The sequence below is a fragment of the Electrona antarctica genome (assembly GCF_951216825.1).
Source record: "Electrona antarctica genome assembly, chromosome: 9".
Classification (NCBI taxonomy): domain Eukaryota; kingdom Metazoa; phylum Chordata; class Actinopteri; order Myctophiformes; family Myctophidae; genus Electrona; species Electrona antarctica.
Window position 1 is genome coordinate 37,748,584 of NC_136790.1, and position 20,203 is coordinate 37,768,786.

General features: G+C 44.6%; 1 protein-coding gene across 1 annotated transcript; it reads right to left on the bottom strand.

The window, feature by feature from the left end:
• Positions 1–2,014: 2,014 nt before the first annotated feature.
• Positions 2,015–13,979, bottom strand: LOC306929343 (endothelin-3). The gene is made up of 4 exons (XM_079509789.1): positions 13,672–13,979; positions 12,166–12,394; positions 3,501–3,755; positions 2,015–3,246 (listed from the first exon to the last, which is right to left on the bottom strand). The coding sequence occupies exons 1-4, from the start codon at positions 13,739–13,741 to the stop codon at positions 3,213–3,215; spliced, it is 588 nt and encodes a 195-aa protein (XP_079365915.1). The 5' UTR covers positions 13,742–13,979; the 3' UTR covers positions 2,015–3,212.
• Positions 13,980–20,203: the final 6,224 nt, after the last annotated feature.

Sequence of the window (20,203 nt, forward strand, 5' to 3'; positions counted from 1 at the left end):
CCTCCAACATTATCTAACTAGCCGATAATTGTGTGTGTGTGTGTGTGTGTGTGTGTGTGTGTGTGTGTGTGTGTGTGTGTGTGTGTGTGTGTGTGTGTGTGTGTGTGTGTGTGTGTGTATGTGTGTGTGTGTGTGTGTGTGTGCGCGTGCGTGCGTGCGTGCGTGCGTGCGTGCGTGCGTGCGTGCGTGTGTCATTGGTCAGAAAGAAGTTCAAGGTGGGCGTGATTAATTTTGCTTTGTTTCCACATTCTAGTCTTACACAAGTCTTGATTCTGCCACCTCTGTAATACCTCTCTGAGTGTCCTCAAACACAACATGACTAAAAATGACGTATTGTGGCAAATTTTGTCACTGAGGCTTTGCCATTTCTTGCAAAAGGTTGTATTTAAGGTCACTTAGAGAGGGATCACATGAGCTGTTGTTGCAGATCGGCTATTCTCGGAAAAAGCCATTAGTTGTAAAGGGAAATACTATAGTGTCCCTAGTATAGAGGCAGCCCTGGGGGAACCAAGTCAACTATAGGGCTTATGTGGTTAAAGTAAAATAATTTTGATAGAGGTTGGATTTCCATATGTATTGTAAAGGCCTATTCATAGTTTGGAGTCTCAGTAGGCCTTAACTCCAAATATTGGTGACATATATTCAATAGTTGCTCTGTTGATTAGAAATGTATATGCCTTGTTGACTTACATTGCAGTGAAACAGGTTCCATCATGGCAAGATAACAACACAGCGTCATTGTGCTTCAGAGGCTGTCATAGCAATAGGACTGATTCACACAATCTGATCCTGTACATGATCCACTACATGATCAGATTGTGACTTTTTTTTTTACTTCATTACCATCACTTAAGTTGAAGTTTCAACTCTGATTGGCCTTGAATCATGTTCATCATAATGTATTTGAATAAAGCAAGGTGCATAACTTCGCCATCACCTTTTGTCACAATCTAAAATGTAATCACGACGTTTACATATGACGTACATTTTCCATTCAATGTCAATGGCGCTTAATGTTTTGATGTTTCATTTATGTCATATTTAGCGGAATTCTGACATAATTTCTCTGTTTATTGTCAATGGCAAATCTTGAGACGTGTGGGGACAAAAGCTGTTTATAAAAGGCACCCCTTAAAAATCACACTTGTGTGAAATGAGGGGTGCTCTTATCATCATACATCACATACCGTGCTCAGCCAATCAAATCATCACTATGTGGTACACACAGACGCACAAAGCTGGGCATAGGAGAGGGGCTAGCGCCCCTCAAAAGGTCTTAAAAGGTATTCATTGTCACTTTAGAAATGTGCAGATTGGTCTGTTTACAGTTGAGTGAGAGAACAATGTTGCACATTAAGCTAATCAATCGTCTGGGGACCCCCAGTTTGGGAACCACTGGCTTAAGTTCACAGCATCATGTTGTGTATTCTGTGCTTTGGAGTTCATCAGATTTATAATTTTGAGGGCCGCTAGCCCCTCCACCGTCTGGCTTTTGGAATTACGTCATGGCAGCAAAGTCTATTGACCTATAATGTTTGTTTAAAGCACTAAACGGGACGTTATGAGGCAGCCGAGTCTACTTTTAATGTTTGTTTACGGCACCTTAACACATTCCCTCCCGTTACTATAGGTGGGACCATGAGGCCAGTGCCAGTGTAATGCGTGAAAAACGCAGAAGAAGAGACCCGGAAGTGATAGCCCTCCATATTTGAGCCACATGCTCATTCTAGGCTGTGTATCTTACTTTCTTAGTGCGATCAAAGATGAGGGTTTTATAAGGTCCCAAAGATCGCAGTTTGTCTCATTTTGAGGAGAAAAAGGACTATGAAGCGTGCGCGCGGCCTCGTTGCGCGTCGTATCGGGATGTAGGTGTTTCTACCATGAGTAAATTGGATTAATGCTTATTAATCAAATCTCATAATCTAGTGAATGGCACCGTTGGATACAATAGCTATTCACGAGATTATCTCGTTCTGGCACAGATTCGGTTAAACAAACATCACCAGGCGCCCCTCACTTCACATGAGTGTGATTTGTTTTAAATATAGGTTGCCTAATTAAAATGAAACACTAATGACATAATACTGTGCTGTGTTTGATGTGCCAATTAAACATAAGGAGACGTCACTTAACTGAATCATTCTGTATTGCCTTATCTATTGATTTCATTAATTCAATCTTATTATTCTACATTTGTACATATTGGAATGGTACAGTTTATACCACATAAATATTGATAGAAGACAATTTAATATACATTATGGTACAAGCAGATTTCATATTACTGGCACTGATAATGCTTGATAAAAAAAAAGCTTAAATAAAGTTCCACTTTTCTGTCCGCCCCAAAGTCCCCTGTTAGCATAACCTGCTCAGTTGCATCTTTAAAACTGTTTAGTATGCTTTCCATTCTCAATGCAAAGACAAGAGTGACTATTGCACTTTAAATGCGAACCCCATAGATAACTGTGGACTTTTCAGTGATGGAAAATGAATGAATGAATGAATGAATGAATGAATGAATGAATGAATGAATGACAACAGTGGGGTGAAGTTGTTCCCCATTAGAGCAGTGTAGAAAGTGGAAAATGTCAAAGTGTGGCAGATGGTTACGTCGATGGCTGAGGAGAACGCTCCATCCAGCCCTCTCCCCCTCACCTCAGTGTGCGTGAGACGTGAGTACAGAACATTGTAACAGCTACAGTATTAGTTTTTTCAGTGCCAATGTGAATTGTCCAAAGAAAAAAGCCCCCATCTAGTGCCGAGCCCCCATCTGCATGTAGAGACACACACACACACACACACACACACACACACACACACACACACACACACACACACACACACACACACACACACACACACACACACACACACACACACACACACACACACACACACACACACACACACACAGACACATAGTGACGTTCTGTCTCTGTGTCCCGACCATCAACCCCTCTCTGATGTCAATCAGCCGCTCCAAGTTCAGAGAGACAGAGGAAGGTAAACCCGTGCTCCTTCACAGTAATGCGTCCATTGCTTCGGTGACAGACAGGGGCACAAACAAAAAGAGGGCGTCCGCCTGGTGACGTGTGGATTCCATACGGTACATCCATCTTTCAAACTGTCATCATGTCACTCATTAGACTTTGGTGTGTTAATATTGTGGCTGGGCCACTGGGGGGAGCTGTTGTCCTCTTGTCTGTCTCTCAGGTGCTGTCTCTGCTGGTGGCCTCGATCTGCCTGTGGAAGACAAAGACAAAATGACAAACCTTTTAATTTCAAGGACCTCCAGGTAGAGTTACAGACCTCCACTCAGAACCCCCTCAAGATGCAGTTGGACCCTGGACACCACTTTGAGAACCTCTGCTTTAGAATGTATCGTGGAGGGGTTATTTTGTTCTAAATTTGGACATGGCGATTACATGCGGTACACAATAAAACTGCACACAGAATGTGATTCATGTTTCCAGAAACGATATTAGCCCATACTGTACCTGTAAATGCAGAAGCGGTTGCACCCATTGTCAGAGTGCAGTGTACACATGCAGCGCTGGGACTCTGTACTACCCCTCTGGATAGAGGGCTGGGGCTCCACACCCCTCTTGGTAGAGTGATGTGCCTCCACGCCCCCCTGGATAGAGTGCTCCTCACCCCTCTGAGTAGAGTTCTGGGGCACTGTACCCATCTGGACAGAGCGCCGTCTCCGCTTGGAGCCGTGGTAGTTTGACATACCATAGGGCACAGTGTGCCTGAAAAACACAAAATAAAGTTTCACTGTTAGTCCTTGTCAGAAGGTAACACCGTCATATTACAGAGTAATAGACATTATATGTCTATATAAGCATATATACTGTATATTTTGTGACATATCACAAGGTAATAGGTAATAGGTACAAGCACGTGTCGTGCCAACACAGTTTATATTTATAATAATAATAATAATAATAGCTCAGATTTATATAGCGCTTTTCTAAATACCCAAAGCGCTTTACATATAGGAACACTAGGAACATACTTTATTAAGAAACAAAAACAAAGCAAAACATAACAGATACAGCAACAGTACAGGGTAAAAAAGATAAAAGGATAAACGAGGGAAAGGGGGGAGGGGGACATCCTAACCAGACCTCAGCTGGGGAAAGCTATCCCGAAGAGGTGAGTTTGGGGGGCCGAAACATAGAAGGCCCTGTCCCCCCAGGTGCGGTACTTGGCCTTGTGGACCTTCAGGAGGTTGGCTTCACTGGACCTGAGGGAGCGGAGGGGGACATATGGTTCAAGAAGATCGGAGAGGTAGGGGGGAGCCAGGTTATTGAGAGCTTTGTAGGTGGTGAGCAGGATTTTGTAGTGAATTCTTTGTTTGACGGGAAGCCAGTGTAGGTCGTGGAGGACGGGTGTAATGTGGTCTCTGGAGTGTGTACTGGTGAGCAGGCGGGCAGCGGAGTTTTGCACGTGTTGAAGTTTGTTGAGGACTTTGGAGGTGGTGCCATTGAGGATACTGTTGCAGTAGTCAATCCGGGATGTGATGAATGCGTGGATGAGGGTTTCGGCAGCAGGGAAGGACAGAGAGGGCCGGAGGCGGGCGATATTCCTGAGGTGGAAGAAGGCGGTTTTGGTGATCTGGTTTATGTGGGGGAGAAATGAGAGGGTGGAGTCGAATGTGACACCAAGGTTACGGATGTGGGGGGAGGTTGTAACAGTGGAGCCATCAATGTTGAGGGTGAAGTTCTGGGTGGAGCTGGTGAGAGAGTTAGGGCCGATGACAAGTAATTCTGATTTGTTGCAGTTGAGTTTTAAAAAGTTCTGTTGCATCCATATTAGATTAGATTAGATTAGATTAGATTCAATTTATTGTCACTGCACATAGTATACAAATACTTTGACAATGAAATGAACAGTGGCGTCCAGCCAGAATGCAATACAGTAATGCAGTAATGGAAATAAATATACTTTTTGATGAATGTACAGAATGTACAGTATGTACAGTGGTATATAATAAATAGAAAAATAAGTAGAAAATAAGCAATGAAGTATAAATAAGAACTTAAGTATGCATATATATATACACACCCACCCACTACTGTATGTATGGTGTGAGCATGAGAGTTCAGATGGGTAGGAGGAAGGGGGTATCGTTGTTCAGTGTCATTGAGGAGGGGCAGAGTTCAGCAGGGAGACAGCAACAGGAAAGAAGCTGTTCCTGAGCCTACTAGTGCGGGAACCAATAGTCCTATAGCGCCTCCCGGATGGAAGAAGGGCAAAGAGTCTGTGGTTTGGGTGAGAGGGGTCTTTCAGGATGCCTCTCGCCCTGCGCAGACATCTTTGGCGCTGTAGATCCTCAATGGACGGGAGTTGGGTGCCAATGATGTACTGGGCAGTTTTTACTACCCGTTGCAGGGCCTTCCGGTCAGACACTGTGCAGCTGTTGTACCACACTGAGATGCAATTAGTCAAAATGCTCTCAATGGTGCAGCGGTAAAAGTTCACCAAAATCCGGTGATCAAGGTGAGCCTTCCTCAGTCTCCTTAGGAAATATAGACGCTGCTGCGCCTTCTTGAACAGGGTGGAGCAGTTGAGAGCCCATGAGAGGTCCTCAGAGAGGTGAACACCCAGGAACTTGAAGCTGGACACCCGCTCCACCACCGCCCCGTTGATGTGGATCGGGGTGTGGTCACAGCGGTTCTTTCTCCTATAGTCCACAATTAGCTCCTTGGTCTTCGTGGTGTTGAGAGCTAGATTATTGTCAGCGCACCACTCCGCCAGGTGCTGGACCTCCTCCCTGTAGGCCGACTCATTGTTGTTCCTAATCAGGCCTACCACCGTGGTGTCATCCGCGAACTTGATAATGGTGTTGGAACCATGCACCGGAACGCAGTCAAAGGTGAAGAGGGAGTAGAGGAGAGGGCTAAGCACACAGCCTTGTGGTACACCGGTGTTCAGTGTCAGGGTGGAGGAGATGTGATTATCCAACCTAACAGACTGGGGTCTGTTGGTCAGAAAGTCCAGAATCCAGTTGCAGAGTGTGGTGCTGATGCCAAGGTGGTGAAGTTTGGTGACCAGTTTAGAGGGGATGATGGTGTTGAATGCGGAGCTGAAATCGATGAACAGCATCCTTACATACGTGTTGGTGAGTTCCAGGTGAGTCAGGGCAGTGTGTATTGCAGTGGAGATGGCATCCTCAGTTGACCTGTTGTGACGGTAGGCATACTGATGAGGGTCCAGGGTCGGGGGTAGGCAGGTTTTCAGGTGAGCCAGTACCAGCCTCTCGAGGCACTTGGTGATGATGGGGGTGAGTGCCACAGGGCGGAAGTCATTCAAGCATGTTGCTGTAGAATGCTTTGGTACTGGAACGATGGTAGCCGTTTTGAGACAGACAGGAATGACTGCCTGGGACAGAGAGAGGTTAAATATATTACAGAAAACTCCTGCCAGCTGCTCAGCGCATGCCCTCAATACACGACCAGGAATGCCGTCAGGGCCCGCAGCCTTCCGTGCATTCACCCTACTCAGTGTGGTGTACACCTCACTGGTGGAGAGTGTGAGCGGATGGTCACCTGGTGGAACTCTGGTTTTGGTGGCGGTCTCCTTGTTGTCCCGGTCAAAGCGAGCATAGAAATGGTTCAGCTCGTCGGGCAGAGAGGAGCTGCTGGAAGAAGGGGAGGAGTTATGGGGTTTGTAAGCTGTGAGTGCCTGAATGCCTTGCCACATGCGCCGAGAGTCAGAGTTGTTGAAGTGCTCCTCTATCCGCAGTTTATGGGCATATTTGGCCCTCCAGATGCCCTTCTTCAGGTTAGCCCTGGCTGAGCTGTAGGCCTCCGTGTCACCAGCCCTAAAAGCAGCGTCTCGTGCCTTTAGCAGTAGGCGGACCTCAGCATTCATCCAAGGCTTCTGATTGGGGAATGTTTTTATTTTCTTGTGTGAAGTGACATTGTTTATACATCTGTTGATGTAATCCAAAACAGAGCCAGTGTATAGATCAATGTCCGTGAGGGAGTCCTGAGTGGCCTGGGTAGAAAATATACTCCAATCAGTGTGCTGGAACTGCTGCTGGAGTGAGCATTCAGCTCCCTCTGGCCATATTTTTACTGACCTTACTGTGGGTTTTATCCGTTTAATGAGAGGTAAATATGAAGGGAGGAGGAACAGTGAAATATGGTCTGATTGACCCAGATGGGGGAGGGGAATGGCTTTGTACGCCTTGGCAATGTTTGTGTAAACATGGTCCAGTGTATTGTCTCCTCTCGTGGCACAGGAGACATGTTGGTGAAATTTGGGTAGCACTGTTTTCAAGTTTGAGCGGTTGAAATCCCCGGCCACGACAAAAGCCGCGTCGGGTTGAGCTGTTTGCAGCTTACTGATAGCTGCCTGAAGCTCTTTCAGTGCTACTTTAACATTGGCATCCGGAGGAATGTACACAGCAACAATAATGGTGGATGTAAACTCCCTGGGCAGGTAGAAGGGCCTGCACTTAATCAGCAGGTATTCTATACTGACAGAGCAATAACTCCCAGCCATGGTAGCGTCCGTGCACCATGTTTTATTTACATAAATGCAAAGACCGCCCCCCTTGCTCTTACCGGAGTCAGCTGTTCTGTCAGCTCTGAAAACGCAGCGTCCTTCAAGCTCTATCACACTGCTGGGGATATTGTCACTGAGCCAAGTTTCCGTGAAAATCAAAATATTGCAGTCCATCATTTTATTCTGTGAAGTGATTCGGAGCCGCAGCTCGTCCATTTTGTTCGCCAGGGATCGAACATTGGCGAGGAAGATTGACGGTAGCGGTAGCCGATGGGGGTATAGCTTCAGCCTAACCTGTATCCCACCCCGCTTCCCCCGTCGTTGTTTGCGGTCTCTACGCCGCCTCCGGCTGCTGCCGGTCGGGAGAACTGAAGGACTGCCCCGCGGTGCCTTCACGATCTCCAGCGGTAGTTGGCTGAGATCCAATACAACATCTGTGCAAAGTAGTCCTATATCCAGGAGTTCGTGTCGGTTGTATGATGTCAACGCACGACAATATTGTGTACACAGAGTCAATAGTAGTAGTGAGATGATCACTGTATTCCAAAGTCTGGTTAGACGCTGAGCCTCGCGTTCTAGACGCGCCGCCATCCCGCTGTCACGTCAGTGAGGCAGGTGGTGAGGGTGGAGTGGGTGGCAGCAGTGATGGTCTTGGTGGAGAGGTACAGTTGTGTGTCGTCGGCGTAGCAGTGGAACTGGAGGTTGTGGTGACGGAGGATTTGCCCAAGTGGTAGAATGTAGATGATGAAGAGGAGAGGACCAAGTACAGAGCCCTGGGGGACGCCGTGGGTGACTGGGGCAGTGGAGGAGTGACAGTTGTTGATGGAGATGAACTGGTGGCGGTCAGAAAGGTATGATTTCAGCCAGGAGAGGGCAGTGTGTGTTATTCCAAGGGAGGACTGAAGGCGTGAGATGAGGGTGGAGTGATTGATGGTGTCAAAAGCGGCAGAGAGGTCCAGGAGGATGAGGATGGAGAGGGAACCAGAGTCAGTGGAGAGTAAGATGTCGTTGGTGACTTTGAGGAGGGCCGTTTCTGTGCTGTGCATTGAGCGGGAACCAGATTGGAATGTTTCATAGAGGTTGTTTGAGTCCAGGTGTGATTTGAGTTGGGAGGCGACTGCTCTTTCTAGGATTTAGTTGACTGAAGTCCCCCAGGGCTCAGTACTAGGAAACCTCCAGTATTCACTCAACACTAAATATAGGCTACCATTGCTGTCGGGCAGAAAGACTCCATATTCTAACTTTTTGTCTTTTTTCGTAAATGAATGTTTTCTATTTGATCATACTACAGCGTCACACAAAAGCATTCAAAGTAGAAGTTTGAGCTTGTAGATCTGCTACTTTTAGCTGACCTACAAGATCACAACTCCTAGCAACGTGACGATCTACTATCTAGATTAGGGACGTTAGGGTTCATGTGGTTAAAGGGCGTTTTGTCCCAGAATCAGAATAAACACTAAATACTGGAAATTGGAATTAATGATAATCAACTCCGTTCCATGCACTTCTAAAGGAAACACACTGCAGAAGCAATGATATAATTCACCTCTTTTAATGTATTTTTGCAATAGGCACATAGCTCATGGTTAATTGTCGCTTACTTTTGCAACAGTTGGTTCTGATCAAGCAATATGATTGACTGAGAGCCACGTGTTATTTCCCAAAACGGCAACGAGTTACTTAGCAACGCTCATTAACAGAGATTAGAATCAAGCATTGATACAGTATCTCAGTGTTCTAATTAAAATTTACATCAGATATGTATTAAAAAAAACACACAGAATGTATTAAAAATATTGTTTTTAATTAACGCTCAACCTTGTGTGTTTTCTTAAATAACATCAGAGATTTCATAAGGTAGCCTACTCGCCTGCAGCTCATATCTAGGATCAAAGCACTGACAACATGTTGTCACTTCCATCTACTGTTTCAATAAGCAAGTGTTTGAGTTGTGCGTTAAAAACAATTTTATATATTGTACACATACTGTGCCATATTTACCGTTACTCTAGCAGAACAGTGAATATGAAATAGTTAGTTATATGAAAGTTATATGAAATAATGTGCCATCTACTATGCACCACATTCACTCTGCAATTCCTAAAGTTCCATACCTTGTTGTTGCATTGCTACAGAAACCAGATCATTTCTCCTCAAAATAAACCTCGAACAATATTAAATTAGTCACTTTTAGACCGTATAGCATACCCTAGGTCTCATTAACACCATACAGGCCTATAGGAATCCAATATAATGCATTTATTTTCACTGTGAAATCCTGGCTCTGACATTATTAGTTTCTGTTCTGTGTGATATCAAATGTAATTTGATCTGCTTGCTTTTATTAATAACATAATTGTATGGCGGAGGTAGGGGGGGGGGGTAAGCGACTACAGATTGCTTCTTCTTTCCCCCCCCAAAGTGTAGACGTGTATACTAGCTAGGACACATTTACTATCAAACTGAAACAGCTTTAACATCTTAAATATGGAAAAGAAAAATGTGCCCTGACAGGAATGTTTTGGGCGTGTGCCATGCATGCGCCGACCCCCTGGGTAATTGGAGACGCTATCATTTCATATTCTCTGGCGCGTGTACAGTCGTATGGGTGACACCATGATGATACTGTACGTTATTATTATATGGCCCACACACCCTCCTTACTGCGGAGTGTCTCGTGTCAACATGCTCGTAAAAGGACCAGGTGAAACATGGAGGCACAAACACATGACCTGGGTCGACCCCATGAAGAGACAACCTTATGTGTGCAACACATTAGTGCACCCAGTGACAGTCGAGGAAACACCTCACAGATGTGTGATTCATACCATGTGGGATTCACGCACGCACACACACACACACACACACACACACACACACACACACACACACACACACACACACACACACACACACACACACACACACACACACACACACACACACACATGCGCGCACATGCATGCACACACATGCGCGCAGCCGCACACATACACGTTTGTAGTAGGCCTACTACACTTACTACATTTTAGGATGGCAATTTATTTTATGCATGCTATTTTTGAAGCCTAGCCCTGGAGCCGAAAATAGGCAGTGTGACACACAGCTTGCAGAGCTTGCATACTTTTTTCGGGGCACAACACAGTATAATATGTCTATTTCTCAAAATTGTACTTGTGGGAACGTTTGGCTCTCACAAGTATAGTACAAGCACACACACACACGCACACACGTGCACACAAGCCGACTAAGGTGGAAGAGAAACTGGTGCCCAGTGAGCTCTCAGCCTCATCTGCAATGAGTTACTTCTCCATGTGTCAGGGAAGCATGTCTTTGAAGTGTCTTAACCACTGTGCTAGCTTGTGTCAGCTCATATGGAGCTGCTGGGAGAGATGACACCACATGAAGTGGTTCACTTCTTTAACAGTCACTTTGCGCTTTATGCTTTGTCACGCGCTGACAGGGATGCTCTCTATCTGCGGCGATCAACACCGTCCTACGATGACGCATGAATTTAGCTTTAAGAGTCACTCTAGTAGACCATTGGTTCTCAAAGAGGGGTCCAGGGACCCTCTGGGTTCCTCGAGGGGGTTCCAAATCGACCCTTACAGGTCTGTAACTCTGAGAGTGAACAAATGGTACCAAATGGACCTGTTCCATTTGTACAGTTATGGGGGGGTCCTTGAAATTAAAACGTTTGAGAACTACTGCGTGACTAGGCCTTGGGCATCAGTTAAGTTCTTGTACTGAAGTTGATGAGATTTTGTGTCACAGAATTGACTTTGATTAAATTGGAGTTCAGGAATGTGAGATATTTTCTCATCTATTGCAAATTGAACCTGTGCTTTTGAGCTTGCAGAGAGGTCTTCAGCCCGATGAGATTGCAAAAAGAGTCTGACTGTCTGTAAGTGATTGAATAATGGCTTTGGGTTGTCAACAGAGTTCTCTAGAGCCAAGAACTGTAACATGCTGGTGACAGAAATGTGGTTTTGCTCTCAAAAGCCAAAATATCATTTTTTATTGGTCTTTTCAAACAGACACACCCATGTTTAGGCTACTTAGCAACAATCTAAACATATTTTGGCATCAGTGGCGAGACGACCCTTACTGTGCCTTTGTTCTCTCTATGGAATACAACTTGTACGGTTTCCTAGCATGAAGAACGATTGAGTTAAATGCTACGGACTATTATTTTTCTCCTGCCCCTTTGCTCATGTATCCACAGTACTCATACAGTATGTGCCTTCTGAACAGCTGCTACTGAACATGACAGGCTACGGCCAATTTATACTTTGTCGCTCACTGAAAGCTACAGCCACTGGAAAATGTGTTGTTGCTTAATAAACAAGATGATTAGTCGATTAGATCAAGCGGAGGCTTTAATAAATAACATCTCCAACACAAGACCTTAGTCACTACTGGAAAGCAATAAGACACCCACCCGGGCCAGTAGCCTAAGCCTACACACACACACACACACACACACACACACACACACACACACACACACACACACACACACACACACACACACACACACACACACACACACACACAAACACACACCAGTGGTTCAAACTGAAACCAATTTCAAACGGAAAGGAAATGTGCTGCGCAGATGACAGCTTGCTCTGCATGACTTACTCTGGCGTGTTGATCCAGATGATGTCGAGATGGCAATAATAAACGCACTCCTTGTCTTTGTAAGAGTAACATGTGCATCTCTTAGCGCGCCTCCGGGGCTCCTCCGGCTGATGGAAGACTGATGTTTCATTCTGGGGATGGGAGCCTCGCAGGCCTTCCGTAGGGACGACGGGAGCTCGTGCAGCTTCCAGCTCCCTCCTCTGGTTCACATCTTTGCTGGAGGAGGAACCTGCAGGCAGCGGTATGCAGAGGGATCGAGAAGATATAATCACTTGACACATTTTAAACACTTAACCACTTATATGGTTGACCGGAGTCCCTCAGGGCTCCACACTAGCACCTTTTCTGTCAATCTGGTATTTTCTGCGAAAGCTTTCCCCACAATATGGATGCTGGGGTTTAAGTGCATAAAGACTGATTTATAGGCTGTACTTCATCGTGCGACTGTCTTGTGCGGCGAAAATAGTCGATCTGCTATTTCAAAATAAAAATGAATGAATAATAAATAGCCACTTAAACTCTCTAGACTTAGTAGGCTAAACTGGACATTAGTTGGCTCTGTACTTGGACAGCTTTTTCCCGTCTACACAAACTTTCTTTGCCAAAAATAGATGACAAAAGATTGATGTACAAGCTCACAGCGCATTGTGATTTGTGTACCTGTAGATGGTCTATTCTTGGCAAATGTAGATAGATAGATAGATAGATAGATAGATAGATAGATAGATAGATAGATAGATAGATAGATAGATAGATAGATAGATAGATAGATAGACAGACATTTCTGAGGTGGTAGCAGGAAATTGACAATACTTTTCAATTCCTGAGTGATAGCATATGGCTATATTATCCTCATGTGTCACTTCTTTGTAGAAATTAATACACAAAAAATAACCCCCCCATTAAATCAGATTCCCACTGTATGTTTAATTTATATTTAATTGATCTAATTGGCATAATATTGTAGAATATATACTCAATATAGGACAACCTGTTGCACAGAATATCAGATCAAAAGCTGCCTGATACTGTCTGCAATATAGGCTCCTGAGTCTGACCTTCAGCTGCAATTTACTCGTACTTAATGTAGCCAATATAATAATGGTAATATTATGCTCATTTATATAGGCTACAGTAGCGTGCCCAAGAAATAGCCAAGAGTTCTTCAAAGCGATGCTTTGTGCAGCAGTATACCAGGCCTGGGCATGGCTTATGCTACTTTTACGTCATAATATACAATGTAAAAGTTCAATAACTGTATGTCAGAGAAGGTCAGGGTAGAAGTTAAAACCACAGTGAGAATGCATTGGTTTACATGATATAATCCTACAAAACAAATGAGTCTAACCACGGGAGCCACATCTCCATTGTTGTGCATGGGCATTATGGTGATCTTTATCTTTACGCACGCCCCTGCAGGTTAAACCTACAGCCATATCCACAGTTCCACACCCAATAGAAAATGCACAGTAGCCTATAATATATAGTGAATAAACGTGAACGCACCATTCGCTAAAACTGTCGTTAGGGCGATGAGAAGCAACACTCCCACGTCGATCGATGAGACAATAGCCATCACACGTGAATGACCAATGTGATCAAAAGGACGGCAGACCAGCAGATTATTTAAACACAATTAATGAAAATAAAAATCCCAAGGTATGAATCCAATAGTCCAAACGTGTGTCTGTCTCAGTCAGGTCTTTCTAATTAAAAGGTTGTGCGCTCCCGAAGAAAAGCTCCCATTTGATTTCCAAGAAGTGCAGGAATGATTGCTGACAGTTTGCGCCACTTCATTGTCCCGACCCTGTGCGTGCGTCTACGGTGCGTGACAGACAGTGTGTGTGTGTGTGCGTGTGTGTGTGACAGTGAGTGTGTGTGCTGTCCTCACCATGCATGCTTTTATGAAGCGAGGCGTCCATAAGCACCTCCCGCTGGATGTAGTGTGGATGACACGGCATTGTCAATTTTGCAAAGTAAAAATCCTCAGTGTAAATTAAAATCTATGAGTTAGTGTAGTGTGAACCTATTTCAATGGTTCCATCTGCACATTCTCAGAGTTACAAAGGACAAACATTTTAATTGGTTCTGTGTGATATTTTTCGTGTTTTGTAAATAGACTAGATCACTAGAGTGTTCAGTAACATTAAGGGATCCCGTCTCCCCGCTCCCCAGGCCAGCCTATATATACATTTTCTGGTGGGTCAGCAATTTCATAGGCCTACCCTATAGGCCTACCCATAATTAATCTGCTTAAAATGTATAGTTCCAGTTTCTTCAATTAGTTTATTTTTATTTCATCAATTCCAATTTCACTTGTTTATCATGTGTACAGTATGAGATCTGAATGGATCAAAAAATGTGTATCCTGACCGGAAATGTATTTTCTGTTTAGGCCTACTAAACAGCTGTAGCAACATATCAGTGCCTACTATACTATCACAAGCTACGTATTAAAACAAATGCATAAATCCACGTTTAATACAGAGGAATGTCTGTCTCACCGGTCTCCACCAGGTCAGGTATGTGTTCTTGTGGGCCAGCAATGTTCAGAATTATAGAGGTGAGTGGAAGTTGAATGATTGATGAAGTTATTGCAGAGACATGCAAACTTTAGATATATTCAGCACCACAATCAGAACCAGTCAGCACCATATTAAGCACAATAGTCGGCACAAAAAACAACAAAAGAACAGAGAGGTATATCCATGTACTTAACTGTATACACACATGCATACAGACAGACAGTGATATATATTCAGCTATATTCATATACACCCACATACACCTTACCTAAATTAAAAACGTGCACATCTCGACCCAGAAAATGCTTCACTCACTCATACGCAACAGGATCATATACAACATAATTAATTACATTAATGTGCTGCCGCACCACACCTATACATACCCGGTCTCCTTGGCTAATTATTAAAGAGGGGTGAGACCTGGGTGAGACCCTGCGGTCAGGCCAAATCCTCAGGGGGCAGAGATGCAGCAGGACTACGCCGCTGCACCCTGCGGTCAGGCCAAATCCTCAGGGGTCAGAGATGCGGCAGGACTACGCCGCTGCACCCTGCGGTCAGGCCAAATCCTCAGGGGTCAGAGATGTGGCAGGACTACGCCTCTGCACCCTGCGGTCAGGCCAAATCCTCAGGGGTCAGAGATGCGGCAGGACTACGGCACTGCACCCTGCGGTCAGGCCAAATCCTCAGGGGTCAGAGATGCGGCAGGACTACGGCACTGCACCCTGCGGTCAGGCCAAATCCTCAGGGGGCAGAGATGTGGCAGGACTACGGCACTGCACCCTGCGGTCAGGCCAAATCCTCAGGGGTCAGAGATGCGGCAGGACTACGCCGCTGCACCCTGCGGCAATATAAGCCAATATAAGTTAGATATGTCCGCCAATTCAGTTGGAACGCCATCCCGTAAGATACATTCTGCAGCCAGCTCAGTCAGCCATTGCTGCACAGAGGGTCCCCCTGATGTCTTCCACCCCCTCATTATGAGACGCCTTCCCACCATAATACTGATCTGGATCCATTCTACATGAAGTCCCATACAATTAGCAAGGACATGCAGCCTAGGGCTGAAAATGAAGTCAATCTTCAAAATGTCAAACCTTTTCTTATCGTCACCTTCTGGCCTATATGTCATTTTTTGAGGAAAATGTTTATTTTTTTGTTCGTCGTGACACTGGCCACCAAGTATCATGCTCATCCCGCCCCTTTTAGTAAAATGGCCTATCTCAAGACTCAAGTGTGAGTGTGACTTAGGCCAAAATAGGCAAGTCAATTGGACTAAGTCAGGTTTAATAATCCTATGTAATTCTACTTAATCGTATGTTATTTTCAATTAATAGACACAAATTGTTAATAAGGCCTACACGTTTTTGGTGAAATTATTGAGAAATATCATATAGTTTTGTTTTGGATCAGTTTTTATTTTTCCTGAAAAACTTTAAAAAAATTAGTTAGGCCATTAGTAAGAAGAAAGCGACATTGTGTATAGTGACCTACATGCTACCAATATTCCTGAATAACAGAACAAGACCATGCATACTACCACACATGCATATACCTATACCTATATAGGATATACCTATGGCCACGATTCCACGAAATTAAGCATGCATGTACACAATACGAACACAAATGATACACAAACCAACTGAAAGGCAAATATTCTATTCAGAAATTAAGCTGGTGTGTTTTTTCAAAGAAATGCACAGACATGCTTGCTGAGTGCTGACAGAAGAGGGCGGTTCCACTAAGAATGCTGACAATGCAGAAACATCCAAATGTCTATAATGGATTTCAGATCCGTTCCCCTCCATACTGTATCTTGCGGTCTTCTATAGAGAGTCTGAAAACCCTAACCACTTTCAACCTGGCATCCATATTTTTGGCATGTCATCTTTCAAAAAAATCAAAAACTTTCACAAATTCTGTATAGTTGGTTCAAGATAACCTCTTGAACCATAACGTCCCTATTCTGGCGAAACATTCACCCAAAATAGTTGATCTATCAAGGCCCAAGCTCACAACGCATCGCAACGTGTCATAACACGTCACAACGTGCCAAGCTCACAACTTGGCGTGTTATTTTCGACGAAGACATTTTGTTAGGGAAAAAAATACGGGTGCCTAATATTGTCACTTTGGGGACTTTGGTTAACTAGGGTTTAAGTGGTTAGTGCGGATGTGAAGCACTTTCATCCACAGACTAATCCTCCTCGGCACACCACAATGGGACTCGAACAGGCCGTTGTGCCAGTAACCACCAAGTTCCCCAACCAACAGGCCGTTGTGCCAGTAACCACCAAGTTCCCCAACCAACAGGCCGTTGTGCCAGTAACCACCAAGTTCCCCAACCAACAGGCCGTTGTGCCAGTAACCACCAAGTTCCCCAACCAACAGGCCGTTGTGCCAGTAACCACCAAGTTCCCCAACCAACAGGCCGTTGTGCCAGTAACCACCAAGTTCCCCAACCAACAGGCCGTTGTGCCAGTAACCACCAAGTTCCCCAACCAACAGGCCGTTGTGCCAGTAACCACCAAGTTCCCCAACCAACAGGCCGTTGTGCCAGTAACCACCAAGTTCCCCAACCAAGCCTGCCAGCCCCCAACAGGCCGTTGTGCCAGTAACCACCAAGTTCCCCAACCAAGCCTGCCAGCCCCCAACAGGCCGTTGTGCCAGTAACCACCAAGTTCCCCAACCAAGCCTGCCAGCCCCCAACAGGCCGTTGTGCCAGTAACCACCAAGTTCCCCAACCAAGCCTCGAACAGGCCGTTGTGCCAGTAACCACCAAGTTCCCCAACCAAGCCTCGAACAGGCCGTTGTGCCAGTAACCACCAAGTTCCCCAACCAACAGGCCGTTGTGCCAGTAACCACCAAGTTCCCCAACCAAGCCTGCCAGCCCCCAAAACGTAAAACCCTGTGGTCTGTTCTTTTCTTTTGGGAATAATAAGTCCTGCTTGACTCTGGTGCACTTGCATGTGGATCACGAGGTGCACACTACAGTTACTGTATTCACTCATATGTACACTGTTGAAGGCCAAATTATATTAATTCGTTCCTTCGTTCGTTCATTCGTGATTCAATCAATCAATCAATCAAGCATTCATTGATAGTTTACATAATTCAACCAGATACTCACTGTTGAAAAGTAGGAATTGAAAAAATCCCAAAAAGGTACTGTAGCACATGCAAGATTTCAAATAAATGGAGGCTTATACGCATTTCAGCTATGAGCCATTTCATCAGAGCATTGTAAATATATACTTAACTAACTAATTAAATAACTGACTAATAATTCATTGAATGATTGATTCATTGATGGATTGACCTTCATTGATGCAGAGGGAAATTGTGTGAATCTGCGCAAACATCTCATTCCTTCAAAGGCCAAAGGAAACTTTCTCACACTCTGTAACATCCAGGTCTTTGGAGCTACAGTATAGGCCCACTTCTCTATCTACTTGCTGCCAACTATGCAGACTATAGTCAAAATGTGTAGTTCAGGGTCCAATTTTCTGTTTTAGCATGTGCTTTGAATTTGTGGCTTGTGGTGTGTACTCCATCTGAAGCATGTGGCTTGTCAACAAGGTTCCTCCTGCCAAACAAAATATTCGCTGCTTGCTGTATATGAAAGCCGGCAAAACAAATGATCCTTATAAATTGTAACACATCCTTAGCTATAGGGATGTCTCTGGGATAAGGATGGATGGTTATGTCACGCTGCAGTCTTTATTAAACGCTCTTCAGATGAACTCTGATCAAACCCCACTCAAATAAACACCATTGAGAAACTGAGGTTGATTCAGCTAAAACAGCGCAGTTAATGCCAAACAATATAGAGCACTGACGTAATGTAGTAAATGTACGCATCCTAACTGGGTTATGTCCCCCGACATTCTGAATTCCCGTAGACGGGTTTAATATTACGGCATATTTAGTGTTCCAAAACGAAACAAATGAGCCGGGTGGTTTGACTCATATGCATATGAAGCATCAGTTTATGCTTTAATTACAAAATGCTGTTATGATGTAAATATTAGCTTAACCCTTTTAAACCATATCCATGGTCATAATGGGGCAATGTTTTTCTATCAATTTATGCAAAAAAAATCTATCTTTGTGTATTTATTTTAATGAAAAGTCAGCTCTTGATTACTTCCTGTCAAACTAAAATGTCATGCATGCATCAGAAGATACTAAGCAATAATAGCACATGCACCTGCCAATCAATCCTCCACTCATAGCAATTTTCAAAATAGTCAATGTACAGTATATACAGTAATTTAGGAAGGGTTGCCTGGGCCGTGGCTCAGCGGTCCAGGCACCTTGGCTGGTAACCCAGTCTGGCAGTGTGCCGCAGGTTCGACTCCCGATCCCGACGGCCTTTACTGCATGCATGTCATCCCCCCATCTCTCTCCCCATTTCCTGTCAGCCTACTGTCTGTCCCTCCATAAAAAATAAATAAAATAAAGACGAAAGCCACAAAAAAACATTAAGGACAATGGAAATAAGCCACTGGCCTATTTGTTTTTCATCCTTTTGATAATAGTGTGGTTCGAAGGAAGTGCAGTCTTTGCTGTAGTTTACTACAGAGACTGTCAACATGTGTATTCCAAGTTAGTGAGTTGTCAATACAGATCCCCAAGTATTTATATGAGGAGACCTGTGAGATGGTCGAGTCATGGATGACCACAGGCCTGTGATCACCAATACTCTTGGGGTCAAACACCATCTCCTGTGTCTTCTTAACGTTAAGAATAAGGTGGTTGTCATCACACCACTTTACAAAGTTCTGTACCTCTAAAAAGTAGTCAGCTAAATCCCTATCCTTATCCAGAAGGGCTAAGATGGCAGTATCATCCGAGAATTTAATGATGTAATTGTTCAGGTTGCCACTTCTACACTCATTTGTATACTGAGTAAAAAGGACAGGTGAGCTAACGCAGCCCTGAGGTGCTCCAGTACTCAGGGTTCTGCGCTCTGACATAGTGCCATTCACACTGACCCTTTGTGTACATTTAGTTAGGAATGAATGGTACCATCTAATAATAAGAGGATGCATGGACATTAAGGTTCCTCAACCGCTTTATTAAGAGATGTGGCTGTATTGTATTAAATGCTCAAGCCTGAGGAAGGTCGCAAGACCGAAACGTTGCTTTTGCTTTAATAAAGATCTCTGAAACCAGTAAGTGGCAGTGTGCGGGTGTCCCTCCTTCAACATTGTATATGCCTCGTCATCATCGCACCTGCTCCACACTGCATGCCATGAATAGTCAAACCATCCGACACTACTTTTATGAAACCTAATAAAGTGAAAGACAGCCAGCGCTGCCGGTGATACGAACAAATAACGAGGCGGCCAACGGGTTCATTATATGACGTCACCTCACGCTAATGAAACTTGCGTCTGTGTGTGTGTGTGTGTGTGTGTGTGGCTGCGTGTGTGTGTGTGTGGCTGTGTGCGTGCGTGCGTGCGTGCGTGCGTGCGTGCGTGTGTGTGTGGCTGTGTGCGTGCGTG

Bases quoted from the DNA above. Each gene is read 5' to 3' on its own strand.
- LOC306929343 (XM_079509789.1), bottom strand. From the start codon at position 13,741: ATGGCTATTGTCTCATCGATCGACGTGGGAGTGTTGCTTCTCATCGCC. The intron at 3,756-12,165 runs GTAAGTCATGCA...TGTGTTTTTCAG, and splicing joins ATCTGGATCAACACGCCAGA to GCACACTGTGCCCTATGGTA. The intron at 3,247-3,500 runs GTACAGTATGGG...TGTCTTCCACAG, and splicing joins AACCGCTTCTGCATTTACAG to GCAGATCGAGGCCACCAGCA.